General features: G+C 38.8%; 1 protein-coding gene across 4 annotated transcripts in view; it reads left to right on the forward strand.

Moving 5' to 3' along the window:
* ank2a (ankyrin 2a, neuronal) overlaps nucleotides 1-12576 on the forward strand; it is a 142455-nt gene that overhangs the window by 16269 nt on the left and 113610 nt on the right. For 3 of the 4 annotated variants that reach the window (XM_067584553.1, XM_067584556.1, XM_067584554.1), the window contains exon 2: nucleotides 7895-7996. In XM_067584553.1, the coding sequence (XP_067440654.1) occupies nucleotides 7895-7996 (102 nt within the window). Of the gene's footprint in view, nucleotides 1-1271; nucleotides 3022-7894; nucleotides 7997-12576 lie in introns of those variants that run through there. The other variant, XM_067584552.1, reaches the window with a different exon arrangement.

A 12576-nucleotide genomic window follows, 5' to 3' on the forward strand; every position in this document is an offset into this window, starting at 1 on the left:
GTGGTGGATATTTACACACTCAAAGCCCACTGGACAGAGAGGCGACCAGAAAACCAGCAGCTCCCCCACAGCCACAGAAGTGCTCCCAAGCAAATTTAAGGAAAAGGGGAAAAAGAAGCTCTAACCGCCATACCCTAGCACTACCAAACCCCTGATAAAACCCAAAGGGGAGATGCTGCTTAACCTATGAGGGGAACCACTCCTACAGATAAAGTACAGACAGGTGGATCAGCACTTACCTTCCTGTGCCTCAGCGAAAATCCACAAAATTTCTAAACTCAAAGTACATCTCCCAGAGCACAACAAATTTACTATATAAGGCTATCTATGTAACCGTCACAAGGGTGAATCCCTCACACATGATGTCACTTTCGCATGAGAGCCCAATGTCCCTATCAAAGGCTTTTCCCACGCACAGCCAATCAAACTGAAATGGCACATGCTCTCATGCAAACAAAGCATGCGACTAGACTAAATTTACTCAGTAGAAACTAACAAGTTGTTAGTTTCTCAGTTGTTATGACTGGCTCGCAAGCCACAACAAAAGAGGGAGATGCACGCCAAACTTGCAAGCAGTAGCAAATTGAAATTTATTAAAGTAAATGACAATAATAACTGCAATGGGATGTGAAAGTCAGGATCACTGGTATATGAGAGTGCGTGAATTCAGTGGCTGATATGAAGTGCATGTTGTCACTGTTAAAACAAAACAAAGCAAGGCAAAAGTAACATCCTGACTTTGGTGAAGTGACCGACACACTAGTGTCTGGGCTGGCAAGCTTAAGCAACTGAGGAACACTGGCCAAGTGTTCTCAGTTAACTCAATGGTAATTCGGCTCCACCCAGCCAAGGACATGTAAGACACACAAAGCACCAACAGTACACACAATCCACAGGATCAAAACAACAGGCTCTGGGGCTGTCACAAACTGCATTGACAGAGAGAGACCTCGTCACCCATCTGCTGGTGGTGTAGACACACACATACACAGAAACACAAACACACCTACACACACAGACGCACGAGCTTTCACATCATATTCCATCAACCACCAGCACTGAGGGTGCAGTGCGGTTGAGATTCAGACCAACCCCCCCCCCCGCCTTTAAGGGGAAGCCTGTAACTTGCAGGTGATCGTCAGCCATTGTTGTCTGCCTGCTGCTCACTGCCCCCCCCCCCCTCTTCTGGACCATGTAGTGTGTTCCATCTTTTCTGCTGGCTCACAGAAGGACAGTCTATACTCAAGCTCATTCTGCTTTTCTTCCTCTCTCCTCTCTTCTTCCTGTTCCATTCTGTGGGCCATTCTTCATGTTAATCATTTATTATTTTAATTTATTTCGTCATCTGTCTTTTATTTACAGTATATCCTCTTTAACCTCAATAATACCTTGCTTTTCTTCATCCTTTATTTCTCAAGATTACTGTCAAATGTCAGCACACTCATTGTGACCTATGATCTGTTCTTTTCATCACCAGATGGGGAGCTTACAATCAGGGGTTAACTATGAGATACAAGAAGACCATCTGTGTCTTTGTAGTCCCCGCTTGTGTGGTCATGTAATTGCACAAATCCTCTAATATCTTCAAGACGCTATGAGGGATTTTTAGAAGATAAACTACTTAATTTGAGCAGTGAACAGAGGAAGATGGAAAGCAACCAAAAAAATGGAAATATGTTCAATCCTAGACAAACCCAGACAGTTGCATGACATTGTTAACTAACTAACTCAATGGTTGAATTATGGTTATAGTTGAATCTGTGCACATTATTTATACAGTATATGAAAGTTCAATTGCAGTTCTGCACTTTACTCCTCTGTCATGAAAGTTGGTGCAGTGTACAGTATTAGCCCATTTATGTCAGTATCCCTGGGATTTGACCACTGATTGCCACCATCAGAAAATTGTACACAGAGTTCCTTCAGTGTTCACCTTATTTTCCATGTTTTCTCCTGCTTCCCCCTTCTGATCCACCCTATCGCTCCATCTCCCCTCTTTGCCCATTAACCTTTCCTTCTCCTCATGTGTCCCTCTCTTCCTGAGGATAGAGTGTATTTTTTCAACACAGTGGTAGAGAGTAGCTGCAGCTGTAGCAGTAGGTTGGCTGTTGGCATGCAGCCTTGCTAAACCCCTTACACACTAAACACTTTCCTGTGACTGTAGCTCACATACACGCACATGCACACACAAACACATTCTGTAGCCACATCTGTTCACATGGAGTTTTTTCATGTACATCTGGACAGGGTCATTTCTCGTGTGTGTGTGTGTAGGGGATAAGTAATGAGTGAATGGATGGGTCTTACCATTCACCAACCCTTTTCAGTTGTTATATCCCTCTCTCATGTTTCTGTTTCATTTTCAATTTGCATATATGGATGTGTGGACCTGTGTGTGTGTTTTGTGTGAAAATGAGAACATCCATTAGCTGTCTCCTAGCTTGATTTGGAGAGGCAAAGGCTGTTTTACCTCCTAATATTTCTTTTAAGAAGAGAAAGAGGACTGAAGAGAAGAAAAAAGAAGAAAAGAAGAGTAGAAGGACAAAAATAGTCAACATTTGTTTGTGTCAGTTTGGAGATTTTTGGAGCCATCACACTGTAGGATTTGTTCTTTTCTTATTTTGTCATGTTTTTATGTTGCAGTGGATTTATTTTTTATCATTTACAAAAGTACCAGAAACTTTCCTGGAAAATTACTTTTTTTCAAGTGACTTTTAGTATCTAGCACATGAGGGTTAATTACTTTAAAAAACACTTGAAAAACACTTTTTTGGCATCTGCAGAGGTTAAGTGTATACTGTATGCACTAAGTGTATGTCAGGCAGGGATGTGATTGAAACCTTTTCACCTAGTAAAACAATTTTTGGAGACAGGTAGAGCTAGGAAAGTGAAGTCATGGCTCATGCTGCTGCCCACCTGAAGAAAGCTCGTGAGCTTGAACAACATCCAGAGTACAGGGCGCTACAGAAAGCCAGGGAGAGGAGGAGACGGCAGCGTGAGAGAGCTGAGCGAAAGCGGCAGGTAAAACACACATAATGCTCTGTCCACATGGACTCACTGAATTTCCACAACTTTGTCAGGTATCTTGCTCATTCCCATTACAATGTCATCAACATATTGTACAAAGGCTGATTCACCTCTCGATATTTCCTTTTAAGAATATACTGTACGTGTGGGTGTTAGGACATTGTGTGTGAGTGAGGGTTATGGGAATAGCACAGATGTGGATGTGATTGACCGTGCAATGTGCTGTGGCTGCTGTCCTGCTGTCCACTCAGATGGTTTATCATGTAGTGTGAGGGAGATGGATGGTGGTGGAATAGATGACAGATGTGTGAAAGGGTCATGCTCAGAGAGAGGTCACATACCAGTGGTATCAGGCATTGTATGGAACCTTCTGGTAATATCTGAAATAAAAGAATATGTTAGTTGCTGAATAATGTACAACAACTTCATGGAGAAAGAATGAAAGACGGAAATTTCTTTGGTCAAGTACATTATTTTCTTATATTGGAACACAGTGCATTATCACTTCTAAGAAAAAAAGGTATTTTTAAAGCTTGACTTGTTGTCAGTATACACTTTGTTTTGAGCGATACTTGCTACCTTAAGCACTGATTTAGAATGTTGATCGAACTGTTGAAGTGTCCTAATGTATCGTCTGCCAGCCAATCAAAAGCATTTTCCATGGCCATAATGTAACATGAATACCAAAAAAGCATGCCAATCATATATTCTAAATTTATGTGAGTAGATAAATAGTAGTAAGTCTTAGAGAGATACTGCCACACACCTCAGGTTACTTTATTAGGATCAATATTGTGTTTGACATTTGTCCTCATCAAGGCAGTAGTGTGTGTGTATACTTGTTCTTTTTATACAGGCCAGCACAGAGTTGAAAAATCACCGTAAGTGGCCTAATGTACACATAAGCCAAGCTGCTAATGGGATTTTTATGATACTGATTAGAGTTTTGATTTTCTTCCAGTGTAAGCATAGACTTGGACAGAGTACAGTGTATAATCCAGTACACTATATTACAGAACATGCAGGTCAATCTACACAAATCCTGTACAGATAAACAGATTACAGCTGGTTCTCAATCAATCCAATCTTTCTTTGTGCAGCTTTCTTAGCAGAGAGATGAACGAGACACACAGAGTAGCAGACAGACAAGTGGAAAGGCAGTCAAAAGCGATGGACATAGACAGACACTCATACACACACACATATACATACACATACGTGCACATTGATAATGTCTTTCTAAGCATGTGATACCACACTCAGGTGTAAAATTGTCAGTCGAGCACATATATGGATCATGTAAAGCAAAGAGTTGTCTTTGTATATTTTTTTTAACAGTCGAGGTAATTGTCTTCTTAAATCTCAGCAATCTTATTATGTATTTTGGTTAAAAAAAATCTCTGTGGCCTCTAAGAAATTGTGAATGCAATTCACTATTTTTCAACATTTCATAGACTTAAAAGACTAATTGGTTAATCAATCATGAAAATAATCATTAGTTTCTGCCCTGACTCTATTTAATTTGTAATGTCTTTAACAATTTCCACTACAAGGTCATATTTTAAATCATTTGAAATATGATAGTTGTGAAAGGGTGATGACAGCATACTAGAATACTGACTATATTCTGTATTATATTGTTGATTATGTTTTGTACATTTGTGATCAGAATCTGAAGAGCCATATAAACACATTATCCAAAGTATGATCCAGTATATGGAATGTTTTGCGATCATGGCCATAAAAGCATGTGTTCAGAAGAAATCCCAAGCACATGGGTAAAACATTAAAGTTTTCTGAACTGTGTCTACATGTCAGACATTTTCTACTACACCCTAATGATAAACAGGTTCTGTGTGAGACTGTAAGTTACTGAAATTTGACCTGAGTACTGTACCTTGATCAGGCTCAACTTCCACGCTCTACGTTATGACCCTCAGCGTTCCTAGAGAGCAATGTAGGCCATGCGGTCTCGAGTTGGACTTAAACCCAGCTGTCATGCACCCCACTCTGGGCATGCACAGCAAGGGGTTGGTTGAGGAAGAGGGTCTGGAAAGATAAAAATAGCTAAGGTGGGAGAGACAGTAAGGGTTAAAGAGTTTATGACTGCAGTTGTTATCCTACAGAGAGAGAGGAGAGAAAGAGGAAGAGTAGGCAGGACTGGGCCTTGGCTAGGCGCAGCTCACACACTAAGACAGAGCCAGAGGTATCCGAGGCTGAGGAGTTTTAGTTGGGCAGGATATGAAAGGCACAGAGAGGGTGAGAGAGTGATGGCAATAGTGAAGTAAGTGCATGAGATTTGGCTTGTTCATCAAGTTTGAACAGAAGACGTGGACAGATTTAATGGATTTCGGGATTTATTGATGCAGATGAACGTCAGGAAAGTAGACTTGAGAGGCTTTTACCGAAGGAAGCAAAGTGAGAAACTACAAGGATTGGACTTTGGCACGCCATACAGTACAGCGCCAAAGTGAGTGAAGACACTTAAGGCCACAGTTTTCAGATATATTGAGGAAATTCTTAACTGATTTGGATTGTAACCATGGGTAACGCAGCATCATGTAAGGCCTGTGGATCAGATAAAGCTTTAAAGGCCACTGGGAGCGACAACGATTTAAACGAACACACTGACTACTACAGGGTTGCTGACTCTGGACCTGAACTTGTTGATTCATTGGTAAGAAGCAGCGAGAGAGATGCGGTTCTGCTGTTATAAAGACTTTCATATTTTCTGTTACTTATGCTGCAAGCTTCAAAAGTATGTTGTATTCAACATGTTGCTCCTGGCGTATTTGTGTGTGTGTGTGTGTGTGTGTTGTGACGTCTCATGTCAGGGGTTTGACCCTTGACCCTACACAGGGGTGTGGCTAGATCCCAGACATGCAACGAGGAGTTTGATTCTGCTGACTTCATGAGTTAACGCCCAGCAGTATCTGACTGGCACGTTTCTGTCTTAACCCCACTAAAAAGAAGTTAAAACCTTGTCAACACTCAATTTTCAAATCAAAACATCCAGTAGTCTTTTGCAAAAGTAGAGTGGCATTCATTTAGCACAATAGATGCTCCATAAAATCTGTGAAGTAATATCTGTGTAAATGTTTATTAATATTCTGGTGAAATATTAGATGTCTACAAGGAGAGGACTTACTACCGGTAATATTTCTGGATCTGAAAGGATTAGTCAATTAATCGCTGAATTGATTTGTTGCTTTGCTTTGTGTAATTTGATATTAAATATCTTATATTCTTTGTGTGTTGTTCCAACAAAACAAGCAATTTGATGACATCATCTTGAGCTTAAGGGAATTTTTCACTATTGTCTGATATTTTCGTAGACTAAATGAATAATCTCGTAATCCAAAAAATAATTGCCAGTTATTATATGTTTCAGCACTAAATGTATCAGCAGACTTAAAAAGCATTATTATTCATTGATATTACTTATTACAGAATTGGTATCAGTGTATGTTGGCAGGTAAATTCTTTACTGTTGCATTTGTGTTTTTATTTATTGTCATTATTTAGAGTAATTTCATTTTCAGTGATCTTCACAATTTACTGTGATCTTACTTTACTGTTAGTGTCAGCTTTGAAAGTAAAGCGTATTGTTCAGCTGTGAAATATCTTTATATACTGTATATCCTTGTCACAACGTTTTAATAATTAATATTAGGGATCATTGAAATGTTTGTGTAATGAAGGAATATTCAGTCATTAAATTATTTTCAGACCCTCAAATATCAGTATAGGTATTGGCCTCAAAATAACATCAAATATCAGTTGGCCTTTAAGCTCTTATACCCTTTTAGAGAGCTATTTATACTACATACAGTTGTGAGTTATGTTACAGTAAAATGGTGAGGAGGACTCAGGTTGAGGAGTGTTTACAGTTGATACTGAATCCAGGTCAGAGGAAGAGGCCCCCGTGGATATGTGGTTCTTCTCTTACATTCTCAGAAATAACTAGGTCAACATTTTTGGAGGACTTATGTGTGAATTTATAAAAAAATCAATATGTACATGCACATAAATTCAGCAAAACACAGAGCTACATTTATTTGCCATCTTAAAAGTGTTTATGTGTGTGTCTGTGTGTGTTTGGCAGCTGTTTGTGCAGTCTGAATGTCTGGTGTTTAAATTTAGACTGGCCCACTCAGACAAGCTATTGATACAAGAAGAAAGTCTAGTTCCCATAAAACACTCTGAACCCTCTATATTAGCCAATCTATCATGGTAAATGGTAAATGGACTGCACTTGTATTGTGCACCTTTGTAGTTTTCTGACCACTCAATGTGCTTTACACTGCATGTCAACATTCATCCATTCACACATACATTCATAGAGCAATTTGGGGTTCAGTATTTTGCCCAAGGACACTTAGACATGCGGACTGGAGGAGCCAGGGATTGAACGACAGATCTTCTGATTAGTGGACGACCCTCTCTAACTCTGAGCCACAGCCACCCCAAATAAACAAATAAACTCCCATGATGCACAGCAATAACATGCTACATCTAGTTTTTTTTAATAATTTTAATTTTTTTATTTGGATGTGTAGGTAAATAGAACCAAGACAAAAACGCTCAAATAAAATTAATGACTAGACTGTAAAAAAGAGAGGTTATTAAAACCAAACTTTTAATATTGTTAGTTTTTGTATATGTGTTTGTTAAAAAAGCTATTGCTTATAGCTGCATAATGAATACACTCTAACCTTGATATGTTCTGAATCAACCCAAACTATTAAATTTCTACATCTAAAAAATACACCACCTTTACCATTAAAAACTAAACAAACAAACAAACAAACAAAAAGCATGTATTACGGTCTCTAATATTGGCTTCAATTTGTCTTTATCTTTCTAGTCGGACAGCAACACCAGTTTCCTGCGGGCTGCCAGATCAGGGAACATTGATAAAGTCCTTGAGTTCCTGAAAAATGGAGTTGACATAAGCACCTGTAACCAGGTAAGGAAACTTCTTACCAGCCTCCACAGATGTTACTTCTGCTGTAGCATCTGGTGCCTAATGACATTTCTCTTTGTGCTCTTGTGTGTGATGTGCGTTGTCATTCTTGCGCTACCTTTGGAAACTGAATATGACTGCTGAGTGTCTTACAGTCTAGCTTTTTTTATTATTGACCTCATGGAGTTGCAATATATGGTTCAAAACTCTTGTTTATGTGCCAGAATACTATATGTATAGTATCAAACTATATTAACTGATTGCAGTCCAAAACATTTCAACAAAGTTGAAGGATTTACACTGTTTTCATTAGCTGTGTATTTTCTGCTTTCAGTTTGCATCAGTGTTAATATTGACAGCCAGTTTATATTTAGATTCTGTCTTAGTCCTGTGACATAACATTTATTTTTTATTCAGTGTGTTTCTGTGTTGTTGTTATAAGTTTTAGTATAGTTTTTGTCTGTAACATTTCAGTCAAGGAAAGCTGTTTTATTCAACAAAATCTAATTTTAGTCTTATTTGAAACAAAAATATCTATCATGTCCATTCTACAGCAGTTCTTTATTTGCAAATGTCCCACATTTTTGACTGTGTTCTGCATATTAAAGATGACCACATCTGGCCCAGAATTGGCAAATCAGTGATTTTTTTTCTTAAATCTGCTGTTGAATAGTCAAATTATTTCCCACACTCCAGCCAACACACAACAAATACAATAAATGCTGCTGTCACAGCAGTAGGTCAAAGTCTGCCTCTCAGATCTGCTAAATCTAACCTTCACTCTGCTGTGTCATGATGGCATCCATACAAATGAGTTAGGTCAGCACATACCCTAACCTGCCAACCCCCGCTTCCAACATCATAATCACCCTCTGATCTACAATTACTTCCCTTCCACTTCCCACCACCACACCCTTTCTTCCCTCCAATCTCAATTGTATTTGAAGGATCTACATCCCTCTGACAGCTGTTCTTACCCCTCACACCCACCCTCACCCACATTCCACTCAGCGGCAGGGAGTGGGGAGGGTGCAAAATAACTTCCAGGGCTCATTACACCCCCCTGCCCTGTGATATCAATATGATTTACAGTAGTCACAAGGTAGCTTAACGGAGGAGACAGAGAGTAGCTACGTGACTGTGTTTGTGTGTGTGGGTGTGTGCGTGTATGTGTGTGTTTGTGTGTTCTTCATGTTTCCTACTGTCACATTGTTGTTGGCCTTTTTTAATTTGGAAGCATTTTAATAACAACTATTTATATGCTGGGCTGTAATTGGTTGGCAGAGAGGGAGTGGCAGCCACCCATAGCTCTACTATTTGTTGTCATGGGCACCATGGGTTTTATTTTGTTTATCCAGAGGGAAGCCTGACTATTCAGGGCTGTGATATTACACACACACACACACACACACACACACACACACACACAGACACACACACACACACACACACACACACACACACTCCTCTCTCCCTGCAACAGGAGAGCCCTGCCCTTCATAGTATCTGTCAGGGGTCAGATGATTACATTTGAGCCCTTGTCAGGTGACCAAAAATGTGAGTGACATTTTCATTTATATCCCAGTGATGCTCTCACTTTGTGCGTGTGTGACTGTGTCGAGGGAAAAGGTGAGCAGCCAGTATGCTTAAAAACAGTAGAAAGGATTCTTTAGGGAAGTCACAAGAAATAAATACCACTCAGTTGTTCATATGACATTGACCTTTAGTAGTTATCTGTAGGTCATTTTACTTTGTATTAGAGAACTGACACACATGCACATTGATGTAGCTAATTGAAATGAAATTCAAAATTTATAGGCACACATATATTCCTGTGCATTTTTCTTGTCAGTGTTGTTTCTGTCTACATTACAGTTATGTGTGATGTCTGTATTTCTGACTGTGCATGTGTGCATACACATCATGCACACATGCTTAAATGCAAAAACATGTACACAGTTCCAAATGAGTGCATTACATTTACTCCACCTCTAGGTATGTGGTTTAACAGTTAGCTGTCCTCAGACTGTGATATATGGTTAACAGTAATCTGCTATCTTTAAAGCTGCAACGATTAGTTTATTAATTGATTAGTTGATTGACAGAAAATTGAATAACACAACACCATTGTCAGTTTCTGGTACAGGTACTTGTGTACTTCTAGCATCAAATAAATCCAGACTATTATTGACTACTACTAGACTACTGCTGCATGTTAACCTGATGCATTTGTTTTTGTTGATAGCAGCCGGGGAGTGACTTCTTCTATTTCGACCTTGTCAAACAAACACTACACACAGCGTGACTATTCTGACAGTGATAATTAACATCTGCTGAAATATGATGCCCGGATAATCATTCAAAAGTATTGTGTTACTCGTGATTAGCAGCAAAATTGCTCTCAAGGCAATGAGCAGATCAGAATCGTGTCTGTGGAAAAGCACTCCACACAATTACAGGGCCATTATCTCTAATATTGCTATTAGCATTGCAGTCATTAGAGGCAGAGCCCTACTGATAAGAGTCTCAACAGACATGAAATGATATAACTGAAATGTGCAATCTGGTTAATTGGAAATAACAGTCGATTGATCTGCAGTGTCTTTAAAATTAAGGAAAGGAATACGTCACGACCTAATCTGCAAGTACATATTGGATTTGTGTTAATCGGCAAGTATCAGTACAGTTTTATCACTTAGATAAACACCATTATGCTGGATTAACATCCATACTATTTTACAAACTGTGTTACAATACTAGTTGGATTCAGGAAATGAATCCTAAAATTAATATGATATCATCTGTGGTTTCTTAACTTAAGTGATACTGTGCATCCACAAGTCAGCGGGAGACGCTGACACATCGCACAGTTTTGAGCGTTGCTTTGGCGGTGTGTTCATTAATAACTGAATAGCCAGATCCTAGAAAGCAGCAACAAGGTGGCGAGGGCCAGAGTTTGGCACCAAGGGCAAAACGCTATCCAAGTTAGTTAGAGAGGGAGACAGAGATACTCTCCCTGCCTGCCAAACCCAGAGTCCAACTATCCTCCTTAATAAATTTTATGAATGAGACAAACAAAACACCATCTTGGATTAATTTATCTTTCAGTTTTTAGCAACTTTTAGCAGTGTGTCTATGTGAACATAGACACACAACAAATAAAAGTAAAGATATAATGTAACTTCTGTTCATTTTCGTGGGAATGAGAGAAGGAGAAATGACTGTAGTCACTTTGAACCAGCTGAATTAGATATTGTGTGTGAGAGAGTTTGTTACATATGAGTGTGTCGTTTGTCTGCGTGCATGTGTGTGTATGTGAGCTGTTTAGTTTCTGTCCTCACAATTAAAGGCCAGACTTCCCCTCTAATCTACCCAAATGTTAATCCCTGGTGAGTGATATTACTCTTTAATCTGCAAGCATTTTACATTATTTCCTCTTTTTGCCCCAAACATTCATCCCATTTGACACTCAGGCCTATAAAACGACATCAAATAAAATTGACCATTTATTTCCATGTGTGATTATAACAAAGGTCAGTGGTCACAGTGGCATGAATATTAATCTCTGCTGGACGGAGCTCAGTCATGTCATGTCGCTCCAACAGTACAAACTGCCAGGGATCACTGTGTTGAGCTGCATGTCCATTAGCTAAATAAGTTCACTTACAGCTCAGAGGAAAAGGAGATTTAGATCAGGTTGTGTGAGAGAGTGAGTGAGTGAGTGGGTGGGTGAGTGGGTGAATGTGTGTGTCTGTTGTGAGTTTTGTTTGTCTTTCCTGGAAAAAATAATGGTTGAAATGTGATTGAAATGCTCTAATAAGATGGCATCTTTTTTGCTGTGTCAGTGATGCCACCATTTTGCAACGAATGTGTAAATCTGAAGCCTGTGACTTTCTGCTTGTCCAAACTGCAGCAAAGAGCACCTGATGGCACTGCGGTGACAATGTCACTAACTGACTGGATAATGTGATTTTATAATTTATTGAAGTGATGGCATTAGAAACATTGGCAGTGCAAATAAGATGAACATTTCTCCATAGATGAGTATGACAAGCATCTCCAGCTCAGTATAACCACACCCATAACCTGTGATGACTGTGGTGAAACAATTAGATGATGAAACGATTAGTCACTTAATTTGTTAGTTGATCTACAGGAAAAAAAATTTACAACATTTTGATAATTGATTAAATTTTTAAGTAATTTATCAAGAAAAAATGTCAACAAATTGCTGGCTCCAGATTCTTAGATGTTAGAATCTGGGGCATTTTATCTTTTTTATCTTGCTGTAAATGGAATATCTTTGGGTTTTTGACTCTTACTCAGATAAAATAAGGAATTTGAAAATGTCACCTTTGGCTCTAGGAAAATGTGATGGACATTTTTTACTATTTAATAATCTATACATTTAAAAGTTTATAGACAATACAAACAAGTAATCAATTAATTGTAAAAAATAAACTACAAACTAATCAGTAATGAAAATAATAGTTAGTTGCAGTTTTATATCATTGTAAGTTTAATATCTTTACATTTTGAACAGGCAATTTTAAGACATTTTATAGGCTAAACAATTACATGAT

The sequence above is a fragment of the Thunnus thynnus genome, chromosome 3 (assembly GCF_963924715.1).
Source record: "Thunnus thynnus chromosome 3, fThuThy2.1, whole genome shotgun sequence".
Lineage (NCBI taxonomy): Eukaryota > Metazoa > Chordata > Actinopteri > Scombriformes > Scombridae > Thunnus > Thunnus thynnus.